The sequence below is a fragment of the Lonchura striata genome, chromosome 5 (genome assembly GCF_050655825.1).
Source record: "Lonchura striata isolate lonStrDom1 chromosome 5, ASM5065582v1, whole genome shotgun sequence".
NCBI lineage: Eukaryota > Metazoa > Chordata > Aves > Passeriformes > Estrildidae > Lonchura > Lonchura striata.
This window is the reverse complement of record NC_140707.1, coordinates 48,193,435-48,212,871: the sequence shown is the minus strand read 5'-3', so window position 1 is coordinate 48,212,871 and position 19,437 is coordinate 48,193,435. Positions and strand designations below refer to the sequence as shown.

At 35.9% G+C, this 19,437-nt stretch overlaps 1 protein-coding gene across 7 annotated transcripts in view; it reads right to left on the bottom strand.

The window, feature by feature from the left end:
- Positions 1-19,437, bottom strand: part of NPAS3 (neuronal PAS domain protein 3) — a 589,208-nt gene that overhangs the window by 36,454 nt on the left and 533,317 nt on the right. For all 7 annotated transcript variants that reach the window (XM_085582101.1, XM_021542664.4, XM_085582102.1 and 4 more), the window contains one exon: positions 17,780-17,898. In XM_085582101.1, the coding sequence (XP_085438227.1) occupies positions 17,780-17,898 (119 nt within the window). The remainder of the gene's footprint in view (positions 1-17,779; positions 17,899-19,437) is intronic.

The window sequence follows — 19,437 nt, the reverse complement described above, 5'->3', positions numbered from 1 at the left end:
AAGAGAAGGGAGTGGGGACAGCTTTCAAACTCTCCAAAAAAGGGTGAAGGTAAAACAAGAACATGAGATTTCCCAAGTTACATTGGCAAGGCTAAGTCTATCTTAAAACTACTCTGTGAGAATAATGGGAGACTGGTATATGATAAACAACTACTAAAGCTGTAATTAAAAAAAAACCCAAACCAAACCAAACCAAAACAAAAGCATTTTCAAGACTGCACAAATGTTTTTGAAGAGTTATCAAATTTTAACAGACTGGGAAATGAACAGCAGACCAGAGATTCCTCCAGTATTTATGGATCCATTAGGTTAACATTATTAGATCCTAAACTTACGGCTTTTTCATTCTGCTATATGACGCATTTACATTTTTTTTTTTAATTTGGGGTACTAGATAAGCAGGTCCTCTTCAGTACAGCGTAGCACAGTGTTCTGTGCTGTATATGGGCACATATGTCTTTATTGCCATGATGGATCTCATGTTAGAATTCTGAGGTCCAGTCTTGCACTGGTGTACATTGTAGTAGTAGAAGTTGCATGATCAAATCTGTCCTTTCAAAAGCACATTTGTATTGTAAAACAGGTTAATTTTCCTGTGTTGTGATTTTTTGTTAATTGCAATGGATTAGCAAGCTGCTTTTCTCTGAACAAAAGATGCTGTAGAGCTGACACTCCTGAAATCAGCTTTATAATATAAACTCAAGAAATATCGTGTTGCATTTATAATTATATTTTTTCAGTTCAGCACATCATAATTTTTCAGTTATTTTGCTTTATGTCACTGCAAAGGTTTCCATTTTCATAAGCCCCTCCAATAAGGACTCTAAACTTTCCACTTTTAAACAGCATCCTTTAAATATATGCAGTATTATTAATTTAAATCATTAGGTTTAATACCTTTGAACCTTTATAAATGTCTTATTAACAACTCTATCAACACTGTATTGTCATTTCATAATGCAAAACTTAAAAGCATTTGAAGATCAACATTAAAAAAAATGGAAAAATAGAAACTAAATGAAATCAATACACAGCAACCTGAAAAAGTAGCCATAGAAATTGGGTTTATAACTGAATACTTTTTGAAGTAATTGGCACAAAGACTGTTCTAGTGCAGATTGCTGCAAGAGTGCTCTTGGCAAGAACATCATAAGCACTAGCAAAACTTTAATATGCTCAAACAACCAAATACAAACTGACACCAGGAACCCATGTGTGGCAACAAACAGGAAAAAATAGAGTATCTCAATTTAATACAAACCTACATACAAAAGGATCAATTTTTACAATTCGTGGTTTAGCATACAATACAGCTGTCCTCAGAGTGAATATAGAGTAGCTATACATAAGAAATTAGAATTATCAATTCGGGGGAATTTCTCAAGAGTCCTTTTGATATGTAATACAGCAAATATAATGACTTAGAAACCAGACATCAATGCATTAAATGAGATCAGGTTGAGATCTATTTAGAAAAGACAGGTTTAAGCTGGAAAAAGAATCTCTTTGATATGACCTCCAGAGCAGACCATTTGCAGAAGGATTCAAGATGAGCAGATTTACCCTTGCATATCTGTTTGCTTCACAGCTGCTTTAAAATATAAACTCTAAAATTTTTAATATTGAGTTACTGCAGAATTAAGTCTATGTAGTGAAAAAGATTAAGAACCTTGGATTTTCTTGCACTTCTTGTAAATGTTATAATGGATTTTGTTGAACTCAGAGGGAAAAATGAAATATAGTTAATTTAAAATTGAGCTAACATAATTAACTTATTTATAAATGATTTCTTACAGAATCTGGCTACTGCTGGTCAAGCTAGGAATCTGAAATGCCTCAGAATTTTCAGTAGTCTGCATTGCTAATTTGTGGTCAATACTTATTTAACCCTGAAACTCAAAAGATCAGCTCACTTTAACAGATTTGCTACTTCAAATCCCTTGGTGTTCAAATACGTTGCATTTTTTTTCTTCATGGAATGTTTGAAGTCCTCTTTAAAAATAATGCCTTGAGGATATTTTTTCCTTAATACTGTTTAAAAAAAGTTGAAAGCATTTAGCTATTGAAGTGTGCAGGGTTCCAGTAAAGGAATAGTTGTCCCTGCCCATGAGCAAACTCTCTTGAAATTCACTATTCCAGAATTCTCTTGTTTTTGCCAGCAGTGAAATTTAAACCTAAAAAAGGACTTTTGTTGCATTGGTTCCAATGCAGTTTGTATCAGAGTATTGGGAGATGGTGGAAAATGGCTGCATAATTCTGCAACAAAAAGGGTGAAAATGTGGTTCAGAAAAGTTAGTTTCAGCTCTGTATGTCAGGCAAACAAATTTTGTTGCACTAAAAACAACTAAAAATAAACATACTTCAGATGTAGCTTCTTTATTTCTTTCTTTGCAGGGAGAAATAAAGAGGTTCTTTAATTTTTTTTCCTACTGTTTTGTTTGATGTAGTTCTTAGCAGCCCAACAATTACCTTAGGTGATTCTCTGCAAGGACTTGATAAGTGAGAAAGGACTAGATAAAACAAAATATCTGATATTAATGTATTTTCCCCCACACAGAGAAAAAGATATAGAAAATGCTGTTGTCTGTAAAGACAGAAATGGATTCCCCAAGTCAACCTTGATTAAGAGAGGAATGTTTATGGTCTGCTCAAGCTCTCCACCTGTGGTTGCCACCTCAGAGCTCATTCTGAAGTTAATAAAAAAAAATTACATTTACTCGTCCTAATTTTGTGGCTAAATGGGTAGAAAGATCTGATTTTTGCACAGTGTAAAGCAGGGACACACAATGGAGAAGGCTGAGGACTATTATTCAAATGTCTTTAATGCTAAAGTTCCTCTGCTTATGCTAATGGTGTCTGGTGTATGCTCCCACAGTGAAAAGCAATTGTTTTGTTTATTTTAATGCTTGCATGCTTTCCCCTAGCATGGCCCAATTTTTTGCTGGCTGTATACAAGCACACAGGGTCTACCCAAAGATCTTGGACAACAGAATGTGTGGGCTTCCCTGCAGAATACCATAAATGTGACAAAAGCAAAAGTGGAGTTAAGGCAAAGAAGATTAATTTCCATAATTATTAATATGCTTTCACTTTCCCCACATCAATGACACTTATTGAAAAATTGAAAATTGAAAAATTTTCAGTATAAAAGGGAAAATAGACAGTAAGGAATATGAGCTGATTATATAAAAATTACAACTGCAAATTTCAGAAAACCTTCTGCAGGTGAATAGTAATGCTTCCACATCCAGATGACAAACAGGAATGATCATAAGAGAGAAGGCAAAATTCTTCTGGTATGTCTGCCAAGATCTAATGTCAGTAGTTCTCTGACTGTTTTCAGTGTTAATTTGAACAGTTTTAAATACACTTCACATGGTTCTGATAAAGAAAATAGCATTGAAACTGCAAACCCCAAGACCAAAAGTGGCTTTACAGAGACTTGGACTGCAGGAGGAGGCTGGGGCACACCACGACAGCCCTTCCAGAGGAGCAGCCACATGTACTGTCATTAGTAGACAAAGTCCATCCACACAAGGGATGAGATTTCTCTTTGAAGAAAAAACTTTTATCATTTGGAGATGGATGGTCTTTTCAAAGCTCTGACCTTCTCCTTGACAGCTACAAATGGACCACTATCTATGATTTGTTTCTATAATCCACTTAATGCAGCAAGCTAGATTATAGATAGCAATTTATTTGTAAAAATCATAATAAACCACCATTGTTTTAAATGCTAAACATGGATAAATGGGGAGTAAAAACTGATGAGACAAGGTTCGTGTTTTTGAATCTACACCAAAGAATTATGGCAGACTCTTTCTTTATCTGCATTGGAATCAATTTAGTAATTTTTAATTCACTCTTTTTCTGTTGTTTGCTTAACATTTATTAATTGATTGTCATTCTCATGCAATTAATTCAAAAGTTGGCAAGTTTAACATGCAGAGATTAATTTTCTTTTACTAACTCACCACTCAGAACACTTTTTTTTGGAAAAACTGGTTACTGAGAAATTACCTCCACATCAATCATATTTATAAATGAAATACAGTAGGGGTGTTGCATGCCATCTCTCAATCCATACTGAACCTTTCCTTATATTTGGCTAAGTTTTTTCTATGTAATTCAAAAAGATAACCAGAAAAAATTAGGACAGCTCTGTCCTTCACACACAGCAGTCCTAACCAAAAGTCAGCTTTCTCTCTACAAGACTGGGAATCTCTCACTTTAAGAGTATGAATCTTAGGTCACACAGAAATAAATGGTATTCCTACCCCATCATCCAGTGGTCACAGGATCTGCACCTTTACAACAACCTACAGGCTACTCAGCTTCAAGTGTTTCTCATCTGGAATGAGAGCCATTCATTTGCCCTTCATGTCACACTCATTTATGGTGGCTGAAATGTTTATTCAGGAGGGAGTAGAGATAATGAGCAAGATTTCTTTGCTCTTAGTTACCAGGGGCTATTCACAAGACTCTGGACTCACTCACTCTGCTCCTCATTGCAGCACAAACCAGCAGAGTGAAGGGAAAAATAGCATTCCCTACTCTCATTATTTTATTATGGCTTTCACCATACTTGGTGTTTAATTGAAAGCCTCAGTTTCTGTGTCTTTTTTTTTTCTCTGTGTGTCACTTAGGCTGTAAAGTGGACAAATTGACAAAATAGACTTTTTTTATGGAGAGAGGCAAGGAATATATCTTAGATAACAAATATATTGTAGCCTATATAAGAGTAGAATGGACTCAAGCATTTTGATCTCAAAATGAGGATTTAGTATCTCTCACAGTCTGCACAAAGGTTCAGAAAAAATATGCAGTTAGGTACTAGAAGACACACAGAATGAATTCAGCATGCAATGCAGACTGTAAGATACATGAGCGTGCAAGCTGTGATGCATGGAAGTGCTGCAGGGCTTGTAGGAACCCAACCCAGACATTTATTTATTTTTGCACAGAAAATAAAATGTGAGCTTTCTTCTCTTTCCTGTAATGCTGGTAAGAAAGCTCTGTGGAAGAAAATTATTTTTTTCTGCATTTGAGCTGAAATCTGAAGTTTGCTCTTCATGTAACAACTGAGGGTAGAACATATATGCACATTCATCTGTGCTTATATCTCATCCCACTGGTATAGTGGGACTAGATCTATGGTGTATTTGTAAAATAAGACTTGAACTGATCTAAAAGACTGAAAAATGTACATGACATTTAACAAATCAAGGTCAGTGGGTTTATTATAGAAAACGAGTGTGAAAACCTTAGAACAGCATCATTTAAATGGATTTTATAACTTTTCTATAGAAATTTTTACCAAGCACATTAATTCTCTGTTAAAATCTATGGAATCATTAATATCTTGTTTCCCAGTAGAACTTTTCAGTAAAGAAAAGGAAATAAGCTAGAAACATAAGTAAATTTTGAAGATTTTTATGTGCTTTGACCTAGTGAGTCATTAGTAGCTCACTGCACATCCATCTACAACCCTATAAAATTCAGTGTTGCCTGGTATTGCATAGACCATGTAACAAAACTCAGGATTTGGCTTACTATCCTGTTTAAATACTTCTATTATAATTTCTCCACTTCCATCTACTTATGCAGAGCACCTTCCTTAAATCTCAGGTGAAATCCCCAGGACACCTCACACAAACATGTACTTTGGGTAATTGACTATCGGGTTTAACGGCTAAATTTAAAGCAAGCCAGGGCTATGGCAATGTATATTTTGCTGGATACATTTTCTGGCTTTGTGGGGTATTCACTGCATGATTTGATAGAAACGGAGGCTAAATGAACTCTACAATTTGTATTCCTACAGGCACAAGTTTATTGGCTTGGTTTTTTTTTTCTTCTTTGGCTCTGTCTGTAAGGTTCATTACTTACAGTTACTGCAGAATCAATTTGAAATGGCCAAAATCAGTGATGGAATTTATAGCACAATAAACGTACTGCCATACAAGTGCTGCTACACATGAAAGGGCTTCAGAATATTTTCAGCAATCCTTCTACACAGCAGAGTGTTCTGTTTTTATCAATTTAACAGAATCACCACAGGTATATTCTAAGAGGTGTAATCCTGACAGCTACACAGCAGATTTTCTCTGAGGCAGATATTTTTACAGGAAAACAATATTATTGATAAAATCTTAGCATATCAGAACACAAAAAGGAAACTGCACACATCTTTTTCTTTCTCCATAACAGGCATTTGCAGTTCCATTTCACTCTCACAAAAAAACGCCCTTAACCAGAGAGTTTATGAAGGAAACATTTTCACTCTCCTTGAGATATATATTAATTAATTATCAGCACTATGGCATATGGAAAATGTGGAGGGCATTTGTAGCTAAAACATAAAGTATAGCATCAGCAGTTCCCCGTTTCTAAAGTCTATAAAGATTTACATTTCTACTTAGTACATTTTTCTTTCCAAGTGTCTCTATTATAGACATCTCATATTTTATATCATTTTAAAGCACAGAAAGTTTTAACTTTAGAATGATGCATTGTGCAAAAAAGACAGAAAAGACAGATGGCAGGCTGTCCTCCCCAAAACTCAATTTCATAATATGCATGTGATTGCTAATGGGCAGGCACTAAAAAACAATTTTCCTTGACGGAGAAGAGCTGATAAATTGTCAACATAAACTTTGTCTGTGGTTGCTCCAGTGATCTAAAGCTCTTCTGTGAGCTTTGTACCACCAAAGTCTGCATCTTCCAACCATATAAAAATTTATGAATGCATATGACTATAAAGTGACTGAAAACAACCCATAATGCATGTTTGGGTATTGAGAATCAGCTCCTTGCTTCTTCAGGAAAGCTGTGTCCAGTGCCCCATTCCAGCCATCTGACTGTGGGAGATGCAGGCTGGACCCAGAGATGCCCCGTGAGCTGAGGGAAGCAGGGCTCTGCATTCAGCTGTCTCCTGAGCACAGTGCTACGTCTAGTGCTGGACTGAATTAACTAACATAGTCTTTATAACAGTGCAAAGGGTCACAAGAACCGAAAGCCACTGATTTTTAGGATGAAATTATACATTTCTGAGCACTTCAGCAAGGGGAAATTAATGAAAAATCGAATGAGATAACAATTTCCAAGAAGAGAAATATTTATCTAATACCTCAGACCTTCCAAAATATTTAAAAAGTGAAAGGGGCCACTGAGTTCACATGAAATAAAATTGAACATTTTGCTCCTGCATGACAAATTCTTGGGGAAAATGTCCAAATTATTTGTGCACAGAATGAGGCTTGCTTACATTGGTAGTGCAGAGTTCATTTCAGATTTAAATAATTCACTGTAACTGGTATCTACTAATTTTGATTTTAAAAAGGCTTATCACTATTAAATATTTTCATGCCTCTAAGAATTCAGATCTTATTTCTAAGAATAACTGAGAAGCAGCAACTCAACAGCAGATGAGCTGTGACTGTTATCAACATATTTGTCTGGAACAAAATGATGTGATGATCCCACCACATATTTAATTGCAAAAATTCCTTGGGTTTGGTTGTGAAAAGACTGAAACATTTTGAACAGGTTTGTCTTGCCATACAGAGGACACTTGGCACTACTTGCAAGTATGTGACCAACTCTGAAAAATGAAGCTATAGGAAGAATACATATTTCTTGAACTTCCTTTAGATGGGGGTAATATTGTCAGATTTGATGGCATCAGCCTTGCATCCTATTGCTTTAATTGTATGCAGTGTATATTTCTCTATAAATGTCCCCTAAATCAAACAAACAAACAAACAAACAAATCAGTAGAAAAAGAATAGATGTCAAACTTTAGAAATATTGTCAAATATTAGTAGGTTATAGTCTTTTCCATTTATATTTGGATGGAGTCACTGATGTGCTATATTGCTTGGTTTAGGATGGAAAAATATACAAAGACAGGAATTATAACTGAATATGTCTGTAAAATAAAGGGGAATGGGAGGGTCTAATGTGCTGTCAGAAATAAAAGTGAAAAGCATTGTTTACCACTGATTAAACAGACCTTGTCTGTGTCCTTTTAATAGCAAGCTCTTCACACAGCAATGAACACAAGAAGTTCAGAGAAAACAAGACACCCATAAAAAGTGAAATAAAACTTGTAACCCTCCTCAGGGTAACCTCTTCAGAGCTCAGACCCCTTTATGCAATTCATATGAATTTTCAGTAAAGACTCCAATATAAAGATTTTAAGAAAATTACCACTTGTAATTTTGTGTTTTCATTTGTTTACAGTACTTTTTACAAATTTTAAGTAATGGAGAAAATTAAGATAATTGTGGTTTCCATGCTTATTTTCAGATACTGATAATTTTCCTTTAAGCAGGCACAAAATGCTTGGTTCTAAGGAGTAACAAAAAAATAAAGCAGTAAAAATTAAAATTTCTTGCTTCATACTGGTTAGAAGTGCATTAAGGTATATAAGCTTTAGGGTCAGTATAAGCCTTGCTCAGCTTTCTTTAAAAGCATTGGGAGTAATAAAGACTTCCATTTTATCTTCAGTGAAATAACACTGCTGAAATATCACCTCATTTTTGATGTCAGCAGTGATTTCTTTTTACCTCCATGATGTCAAATGGGAATTATTATTATTAGAATGACAGCTTCCTAATGATGCTGTAAAAAGGAAGAACTGAAACTCTTTCCACTAAACATCTATATTCTGGTCTCTCTATAGGGTAAAGCAGATGGGCTCAACCACACACCATTCTTCAGGCAAATCAGGAGGCATACTCAAACACTAAGAAACAACAGCAGTTTAAACATCCAAAAACAGACAATAATGACTTTCTTCATTATATAGTGGTGAATATGCATTCTGACGAGTAGAGAAAAACGACATTTACACTACAACAGCTCTCTCCGGGAAACATGTTCTGAAACCCTCATGATCAATTTTCCATTCTAGACAGTAAAACTGGCACATCAGTGTCCAGATCACTATCCAGGAGTCATTGCCTCAGGTAAAGTCAAGGAATGAAAGCCTCATGTGATGGCTCCTGTTCAGCTGCTGGCTTCATGTATGGCACACTGGGGATGGACATACCTGAAATGCTCTGTGCCATTTTTATCTCCCATTTTGTCAAAAGAGTAAGTACAGAAGAACATTGCTTCATATGACATCAAAATACATGAATAAGTTTGGCTTTTGAGTGAATGATGGGCTTGAACCTTATGCAAACACCTATTCATGCAGAAAGTGAAAATCAGATGCAAACTGGTGTTATCAACATCAGCAAATGGAATATTTTAATTTTTTAATACACTTTATAAACAGCTACAGAGAATAATAATTCCCTACCAATTTTACATTTACTTATAACCCATATTGCTTCCAAGTAGTTAGCAAACTAGGGTGTACACATCTATGATGGATATGAAAAAATATTAATCAAATTGGAAAAAAAAAAAGGTCTCTATATAAAGTCTGGGGGGTTTTGATATAAGAACAGCAAAGCTTGCAAGAAGCCAAGCCATCCTCCAGATGAAGTGGTGGATGACCCCAACCCTGCTCTTCTCCCACAGAAAAATGGCAGGAATGGCAGCCCCAGGAAGCTCCCCTGGGCTAAATCCAAGGGACAGGAAAATGTGTTTTGCTGCTGGTACACTGCTTGGTTTTCCTTCTAAGGAAAAGACAATTTTGGAGTAGCTCTTCTACAGTCAGTTGTAGGACAGTTGAGAGCAGGAGTTAATATTTTTCTGTTGGTGTTTTTTTTATTAATTTTTAAACTTTGGTTGTTGTGTGTTTTGGTGAAAGTTCTGCTAAACTTCACACTATCTGGTCTGAGTACTTTCTTCTTTGGCATCTCATTATGTGTATTCAGGGCAACCATCAAAAGAACGGAAATACTAGCCTGAGAAAATGAAGTGTGATGCATTGGAACACAGAGATTATTTGACAATATTCATATGCTAGGAAGAAAGGCTGAGGATGAGGTACAGCATGTAATCACAGTTGGCTCTGACACAAACAGCTATTGTTATCTTTGGCAAGTTACTTGATATCTTGGTATGTTAGCACTTTCCAGACTCAGACAAGTGTTGCAAAAGCACATTCATTAATATAAATGACTTTATAAGCAACAGGGAAAAGCCAATTAAAAAATACTGCTTTGCGCAGGTAAGAACTGCACATAAAGGTGAAAGTTTGAAAAACGTGGAAATCAATGTATGAGCCAATTGTCTTTTTTCAGCATGCTTTTGGCAAAAGTTGTGAACTGCTGCAAGTGGTAGAGATAAAAAGTTAATAGTGTCTGCATTTGCACATCTAAAACAATCTTTAAATTATGAAAAAAAGGTGGGCCAAAACATCTACTGGCAGCAGTTATAAAACAGTGAATTGAGGCAGAGATACAAGCAGCAGCACCTCTCTGTCCTAAAGCAAATCTTGGCTTTGTGCTCTTTTCTGTGCTCCTATGACAGGCATATTCCCAGTCTTTAACAGTAAACAGTGGTGAACAACACTGGTGAATAACTTAAGAAAACACAGTGGACCTCTTTTTTCAGTAGCCATTCCTACCTGGGAGCACAATACCATTCTCCCAATGTGCAAGAAGAGGCATATCTGGTTCCCTCTCTGCTGAGATCTCATTGCTCTTATCCTACTCACTGAGTTTTGCTATTAACACCACAATGGGTCTCACACTGTGCTATGAGTTCACATGTCTAGATAAACAGTGCTGTTTATGAAAGTGTATCAAACATTTTCTGTCTCTATGACTCAGCAACACTTGGTTCTTGAAAGAACACCAGATTTGATTTGAAACTGCTCTCTGTCCATTTTGAATATTTTATTCTGTATCAGAACAAATCTTCTCACAGTTTTCTCTCATAGTTATATCCAATGACTTTTATAAAAGGAAGCTTCAGAATTATGTTGCCCAAATGCCAGAATCAAAGTCAATTACTGCTAATTTGGTGGTAATATTATCTTTTTATATCCCTTATACTTTGATAATAGAATTCATGAAAATAAAAAATCCCCCAGAAAGAAATCTGCACTTACTCAATTTTATATTTTCTTTCCTTCCAGAACTCAGAATTTATTTCCCTTTTACTCAGTTTGGAGCAAACCACAACTCTGAGGCCATCTAAACATTTAAGATAATATTTGAGGAGAAACACATCCTGATAACAGGAATACTACAGCTGCAGTCATTGTGAGGCATGACCAAAGCTTGAATCTTTCTTGTACAGAACACTGCTATTAAAACAGCCTTTTATATAACACTAACTGGTTAATTGTAATAGTGCTACTGCAATAATGTATTCTTAACATATATTAATTTTTCCAGATGGTAGAACAGTGCTATAAATCCCATTTAAAAGATGCTCAGCCCTGATTTTTTCTTTTTGAGAAGGTGGAATTCATATCTACTGAACACAAAAAAAAGGTTGGTTAACGTATTTAGATGCTGAAGGTGAACCAAGCTTTTCCAGATAGCTCTCCTAATACAATCTCACAGCTCTGTATCAAGGTCCCAAAATGCAACCCAGTCTTCTTAATCTTGTTGCAGACCATTATTTCTTGAACCATATCTTTATATCTACAAGTAGATACTTCATAAGATTCAGATTGGCCCATTAGTATTTTGTTCTTTTTCAAGTCATGCTGCATCTTTACTAGCTAAGAGACTTCCTTTTGACAAAAAGGTCATCGATTTACATGGGTGAATTCTCGATCAGTTCTTTCTCACTGACAAATTACCTTTAAGTCTTCCCAGTGCTGAAAAGTCTGGGGAATGCATGTGCTGACATTTAGAAAACTCTTCACATAATGCTTCCTGATGTTGGTTTCTTATTCCTTCTTCACTCAATTAAAGAGGTGTGGCAGTAACCATGTGATAAAGCACTAAATTCTGCAGTTTTCTTTTTTCCTACAGAGAAAGGTCAGGATATCTTTCTGGGACAGAGTAAAATACTTGACAGAAAAGATTTCAAGGGGGAAAAATATTAGAAGAGGAGGCAAAAATTTAGGCAAAGCTAAAGTGGGATAAGAGAATTCCTTCACTGGGAAGAGGAAATGAAATCTGTCTCTAACACTGCCCATATCCAAAAAAAGTTCCAATCATTAGACTATTCCCTGCCTTCTCTTTCCTTCTCCATCCTATCTTCCTGTCCCCATGAAGTGGAAGGTGCTTTCCTGCAATGAGGTATTGAGTCCTTAAAGGGATTTTGGAGTGGGGACACCTTGATTCTGAATAGGTGAATCTTTCACTTGGGTGAGAAACAATAATTTCAATTTTGGATTGAACCAAGAGAACAGTATCACAAGGTGAGTCCAATGTAATTTTGTCTTTATAACACAGTCTTGGATTAATGAATATAAATTCTGCCAAAATCTGTACTTCAAGTTTTCAACTAAGATCTGCAAATCTCGCCCAACTTCTCAAGTTCTTCTAAAAGGAAAAAAAAAAAAAGTGAATAAAGGAAGGAATAGCATGGAAAAGAGTCAAGTAGAATTTCAACAAAAATTTAGATTTCCATCTTCAAAACTGTCATTCAAAGAATTCTAACTTTATGATTTTAAACACTAAATCTGAGACATTAGTCTCATAGAATGTCTAATTTAAAATGTTTGTAGAAAGACAGCATTGTAAAAAAAAAAGAAGAAAAAAAGAATTCATGAGGACTACAAGACTAGTTTGTGAAAACACTTCTGTGGAGTTTTAAGTATTATTTAAAATATTTTGATATACCTCATACAGCTGATGTATGAAGTATAGCTAACCAAACCTGCATCCTCCATTACTGACCTACAGAAATTAGATGTGCAACAAACCATCCAAATTTCTAAACCAAACTTACCAAACCAATTTTTTTTTTTTTAATATAGCAATTTACTTATTTTAATGCAGCCTGTCCACTGGAAAGGACAGCCTGAAGGTTTCCTAGGATGTCCTTAACTCTGCTGATGGCTTAAAGATGTTTAATTGCCAGCTTTGTGGGAGATGGAGAGGCAACAGATGTTGGTTATACCACATTCAGAGACTGCCACAGTGACAGTAAAAGCACAAGGCAATCTCCTCGGGTTTGCTTATCCACTTCTGTAATAGCTTATAATGAGAGTGCTGTTCCATAAAACAGTAGAGGAGCATGCATGGATATATACTAGCACCTCTGATGAGCTGATGAGCTGGAAATAGCAGGCAACTACTGACTCTGATGCTGTTTGATGCGTTGACTACTTCTTAATCCCCTTAGTTAAGCTTTGTTCAAGAGAGCAGTATCAGGTCATGAAAGTTTGAACAAAGAAAATTCTAGCACAATCTGACAGGCAAGTAAACATGACAAAACAATAATAGGATACTGTAGAGGAGCAGAAAATGTATCACTGGACCTGAAAAAAATAATTTTGAATGAAAATTAGCTTTGATATATGATTAAGTCAGACAGTAGAAAAATTGAATTTGGGAAAACTTTCAAGTGGACAGAACTGTGATCCTTAAAGGGAGGAAAATGAAAATAAAAGAAAAATGAAGATAAAATCAAAATTTAGAATAAAACCATATTTCACTGATGAAAAAAAATTGAAAAAAAGGAATATATATTACATTTTCAATGGAGAACAAACAGTAAGTCTCTCCAGCATGTATCTCAGATAACAGCTGCAATGGTAATACATTCTGAATTTTGCAGTGAATGGAATTATGATTTTTTTTCTTTTTATTTGTTTTCCACGTGTTATATCAGTTGACTAAATTTTATTTCACTGTTTTTAAAGATTTGAAATTTATTAACTGAAAAGATTAACAACTCTCTAGTACTGTATGTAAACTTTTCCTGCAAACCTCTGATCCTAAGACCATTAAGAATGGGAAATTCTAACTCAAGGAGGGTGCTGGGGAACAATGAAAGAGAAAGAGAGAGAAAGGATTAATCACGTAATCACTTTTCCACTTACACTTTTAAGGTAATATAATTCATGGAAAAAGGCCATTACCTCCATCTTTATGTGTAATTCAGAGCTAGTTATATCAGTCCATGAAGGTTCATCTCATATCAGAATTGTCTGGAGCAGGGTTTCTTTGAGGCATACATATGTGTAAATTTATCAGTGTGCTTTTTGTTACAACATTTCTTTTGATAGAAAATTAGTTTTGACTAGATCAACCTGAATGATTAATCAATTCATTCTTGGACTGTTTTCACTTTTATGTGATTTTCCTAAGGCAGGGACCACTCATTCTGAAAACTGACTAGGCACCTTGTGGACCACCTCAGTTATCTGCTGTCTACAGGAAACTTTCACCAGCAGTCCTCAAAGCAAGGCAAAATGATGATGTGGTTCTGAGCTCAGCAAGAGTTTGAATCAAGACACAACTGCTTCAGAAAGATGAAAAAAATTTGTCATTGCTGGAGGTCTGAATCCATGGGAACTGAATACCTTTGAGAGAGCTAAAATCTGACTCACACCACAGACAGTTGTAGCACAGTGCTCCTTGTGAATAGTTGTATGCTGATCCAGGGAGGTTACCCCTGAATCCCCTTACAAGAGCTCAATGGAAGCTGTTAGCCAAGAGCCCTTGCATTTTACAGATGGGAAATTCAGTGCTCTGTTGTATTCTGAAGGTGTGAGATGATAGCTCCTTAGTCAGCCTGCTCTGCCAGGATTTCCTGCAGGAACTCTGCTGCCCATGATCCCAGCTGGCACAGGGTTTCCTGAGGAAGTGCTGAAGCACTTCCAGGGATCTCTGATGCAGAACTTAGCCAGCTTTTCCCACGATCTTTGTAAATGTTATGAAACTATTCTTCCCTGTTTATAATTTCTTATGAATGTACATCCATAAGGCTCATGAATATTACTTAATTTTGGCCTTAAGCTTGTTCTGGACTTTAGAAATCAATTACTAAGATTCCTGAAAGTGACATTTACTATAGAGGCTGAATTTTATTATGCTTGTCTGATTCACCAACTGACAAGAATGTTTAAATATGGCAGTTCTTAAAACTTAGTTAAAAGGATATTCACTTGATCCAAATCTTCTAAAATGAACGTACTCTTTTTCTGGGGCTTGCTGCATAATGATCCTTCCATAGAACACAGAGTGCCAATAACCAAGATTTTGCAAAACTGTAAGAGTGCAATTCATATTGCTGGACATAGCTGAATTCAGCTAAATACTGGCAGTTACAAAATACTTAAAAACATCAAAAAGCAGAAGAACTGCACATCTATTTTTACACCTGCCTAGGGCTTGTACACTGTTTATGCAATTTGACTCAAGCTGACTTGCTTTATGAAAAAATTTGGAAAAGCAGCAATGTTTTATTTACAGGTAGTTTTGTTGGCTATCACACTTTTTATCCATTAATTGTGTTCAGGAAAAACTGGCTAAAAAATTATATCTGATCTTTCAAAACTAATTTTGCTGTACTTGTGACATCTCAGTTGTGGTTTTTTAAATGCTGCCATGAGGCATTAGCAATTCTAGGAGAAATTAAATTGTATTTACATGATAGACACTACCATGTCTTTTGAGCCAAGGTTCTACTGTAAATTTCAAAAATTGCATTGTGATGAGTAAAAACCCCACCTTGTGAAGCCAGCTTATTGGTCCTATTCTGATGTTGGACTAAAATTAAGATTGTCAGGAGTCCAAGAGAGAGAATGACAGAGTCATTCATACATCTTCCTTTTGTTCTTACTTACATCTGGCAAAAAAAGTGACACTACTGCCGCGCTCCCGCCCCACACTACAAAATCCACAGACAAATTCCCTATGTTTACCCATTATTACTGCATAAAAAATATCCAGCAAAACAAGTTGTGTATCAATGTAACTTTGTCTGAGCTTAGGGGGACCATACCTAATAGTGAGAATTTAATTTCAATGACCTGAAATTAAATGTGTGATGCTGCTCACACTCTAAGGGGAAGTGAGAGACCTGCCAGGCTTGAGAGAGGGGCCCATGTGGATCACCTGAAGTTCAACAAGGACAAGTTCAAGGTCCCTGGGCCAGGGCAATCCCAAACATGAATACAGGCTGGGTATGGAATGGATTGAGAGCAGCCCTGAGGAGGACCTTAGGATCTTGGGGGATGAGAGAGTGGACATGACCTAGCAAGGTGCACTTACAGCCCAGAGAGCCAATGGTGTCCTGGGCTGCATCTAAAGAAGTGTGGCCAGCACGGCAGTGGAGGTGACTCTCCCCATCTACTCCATTCTACTGAGATCTCCAGCTGGAGTGCTGCATCCAGCTCTGGGGTCCCCAACACAGCAAGGGCACAGACCAGAATAGGGCCATGAAAATATTTAGAGGCATAGAATATCTAGCCTATGTGGTTGGTAGACAAGAAAGAATTGGGGTTGTTCAGGTTTGAACTGAAAGATGGTAGGTTTAGACTAGATACGAGGAAGAAATTCTTTACTGTGAGAGAGATGAGACTTTGGAACAGATTGTCCAGAGAACTAGTGTATATCCAACCCTGGAATTGTTCAGGGCTAGGTTGATGGGGCTGTGAGCAACTTGATTTGGTGGAAGGTGTCCCTCATGCTGGGGAGGTTTGAACTAGATAAGCATTAACATCTCTTCCAACCCAAACCATTCTAGGACTCCATGATGTGCCAATTAATTAATTAATTAAGTAATTCATTCTCCTTCTTCCTAAGACACTTCCTGGTCTTGGTATCTCCCTAGATTGGTAAGCATGAACAAACACTCAGTGCATTCTTTCAGCTGTTGACAAACAGGACACAGATCAAAATTTTGACACCTTAAGAAACCACTGCTTTGGACTTAAAACTTCTGCTAGCAACAACTTTAATAATTTTGACCCAGAAACCATCCAAAAGCAGGACTCACAGTCACTTGCTTGCAAAGAAGATATTTCTGCTTGATTTTTACTTCTCAGGTAGCTACCACAATGCTATATTCTTAGAGAATTTTTGGGGGAAAATAAATTGGGGAATTTTACTTTAAAAGCTTCTCTAAATCTTCCTTGAAAAACTGAAACAAAATGGTTGTAAAAGCTTTTAAATGAACATTGACAAGCAACTTCTTTAAATACCCACACATTCTCAGACTTAGTTTCTTGCACCACTCTTTTATCTTGTATAAAACTTAATGGATGACATATTTCATTCCACAAGTTGACAATGTTAAAAATGTGCTATTCCTTTTAGTTTTAGTATACTGCAAAGCCAGTGATAGCTACAGGCGCTATGAGCGATATACGACTGAAGAAAAATGAGATTACTGCTGATAAAGAGCAAGTGACTTTCATATCTTAAAAGAGTCTGAAATCCAGCAAATATGATCCCCAGCAGCAGATGCCCCACAGACAGACAATGAAAGAAAAATGGTGGAAAAGTACTCAATGTGGCTTGTTGTTTCCTGCAGCTGGAATGGCAGCAAAATGAAATAGCATGCTGCCTGCATGAAGAAATCCTACCTCTCTGGGAAAAACATAACCCAAAAATTACTAACAGTCTAACAAAATGAGCAGTAATTTTCTACTGTGGGAAAAGTGATGTTACTCTGACTCACCTTCTTTGGTAAAAGATACCTTTACTTTGGAAATGTTGCTCTTTTGAAGGCTATCGTGCTGTTATCATCAACATTTATCATAATAATGATCAATTTAATGGAAGTGCAGTACAAAAGCCCAACCTCAGGCTGGAAATATGTATTAATGATTCTTTTACAAAAGGAATGAGACATATGCAAATGTGAAATAGCTCCTCTCTCTGTCTATTAAGGTGTTCCTGGAACATGAATGAACATAATTTCAAGATGTCAATATTTCATGTTACAGTGCAACCCTTACCTTGTATCCTGATGATTTGATATGCACTCCTCGCTTGGTCAGTGTAGATTTCATTCGGATGAAAAAAGAGCGCTCTAGAGTGTTGTCAGTGGTTAGCAAACTGGGGTTTGTAGATTCCACTAGGGAGTAGAAAAAATACATATACAGATAATTTAGATTTTATACATCTCCTCTAAGCTATTTTTCAGGTGCAATCCTTGAACTCACTAAAAATAAATGACTGATGGATGCTAAGAGTGTTGTAATCAATTTACCTCATTTAGAAAATGTTTATTTAGCAAAAAAGAAATTACAAAAATATACATATACTCAGTATGTCTCATTTTCAAGTTATTTTTCTCATAGAAATTTAAAAGAGATTTGTGGCATTAACTCTTTCTTGCACAATTTAGCTACAACTGGAGTTGGAGGGTATGTCACTAGAGTGGATGACATAGTTTTAAAAACTATTTGTCAGTACTTTGTAAAAGGCAAAGTCTTACTTAGGTAGCAATTCTTCCCTGAAAGAGGCTGCAAATTCTGCAGATTTTTATTCCCTAGTCTCTCCTCAACTGCAGGAATACCTGAGTCAGTGCTGGATTTGTGTGCCTTGATTTCCATATTACTGAGGCTAAATTAGAGCCTTTATTATCAATAAAACATGAAACAACCTGAAGGCAAGAATTCTCAAGCAAATGACACATATTATTATTATTGCCATCATATTATGTATTATTGGCGATTAATTAGTCAATAATGAAATATCTTTTTAGTCCAGCTGAAGGGATATTACTTGCTCACAACTAAATATAGCTCTCACCTGCACTTCTCCCTCCTTAACTACAACCACTTAAAATACTTAAAAACTCTCAGTATAAGCCATGGTAGAATAGCGTCAGCACCAAATTATTCTTTATACAATCTTTATGATTCCTATTTTTTAGCCCTGATAATCAACTTATCCCCAAAATACTGTTAATGGGAAAATTCTGGAGCAGCTTACAACAAACAGGCATTATTGGAGACAAAAGAAATTTCAATTTCAGTGAGGAATTAACAAGGAACAAAAGAAGTATTTTGAAATTGTACTTCAATTGTTTAGGAGAACCATACAAACTACTAGTAGAAAGTGTTTAAGTATTTAAAATGCATTTGTTATGCAGTCAACAGAAATGCAAAAGTTGTTTGTGAGCTAAGGATTATATTGAATTGTCCTTGATTTAATATGGTCAACTTGTCTTGTGTTTGTGACATTTCAGCTCTGTTGTGATAACTGACAAGAGTGTCCCTTTCTTTAGTGTGTTTCTTAAGATTTTTTTGTTTTAGAGAGCATGAATTTGATGTCATTTTAAATGTACAGCTCTTTATCACTCGAGGGAAAAGCAGAGCCATGTTATATTTAGTACTTTCATTTCTTCTGATTAAATATGAATTACTATGAAATTTTTCTCATCATCTAACACACCATAATACGCCAACAGCTTTTTAATACACTGTATAAGCACAAACTTCTGCTCTAAGAGTTTAATTTGCCCCTCTAATCCAATCACATCAACCTTATTTCTCTTATCAGAGATTCCCATTTTGAATTAAATGAGCTCATTAGTTTTAATCAAAAGCAGAGAGATCAAAACTTAAACGTAAATGCTTTAGATCAGAACTGTCAGTCAGCCGTGCAG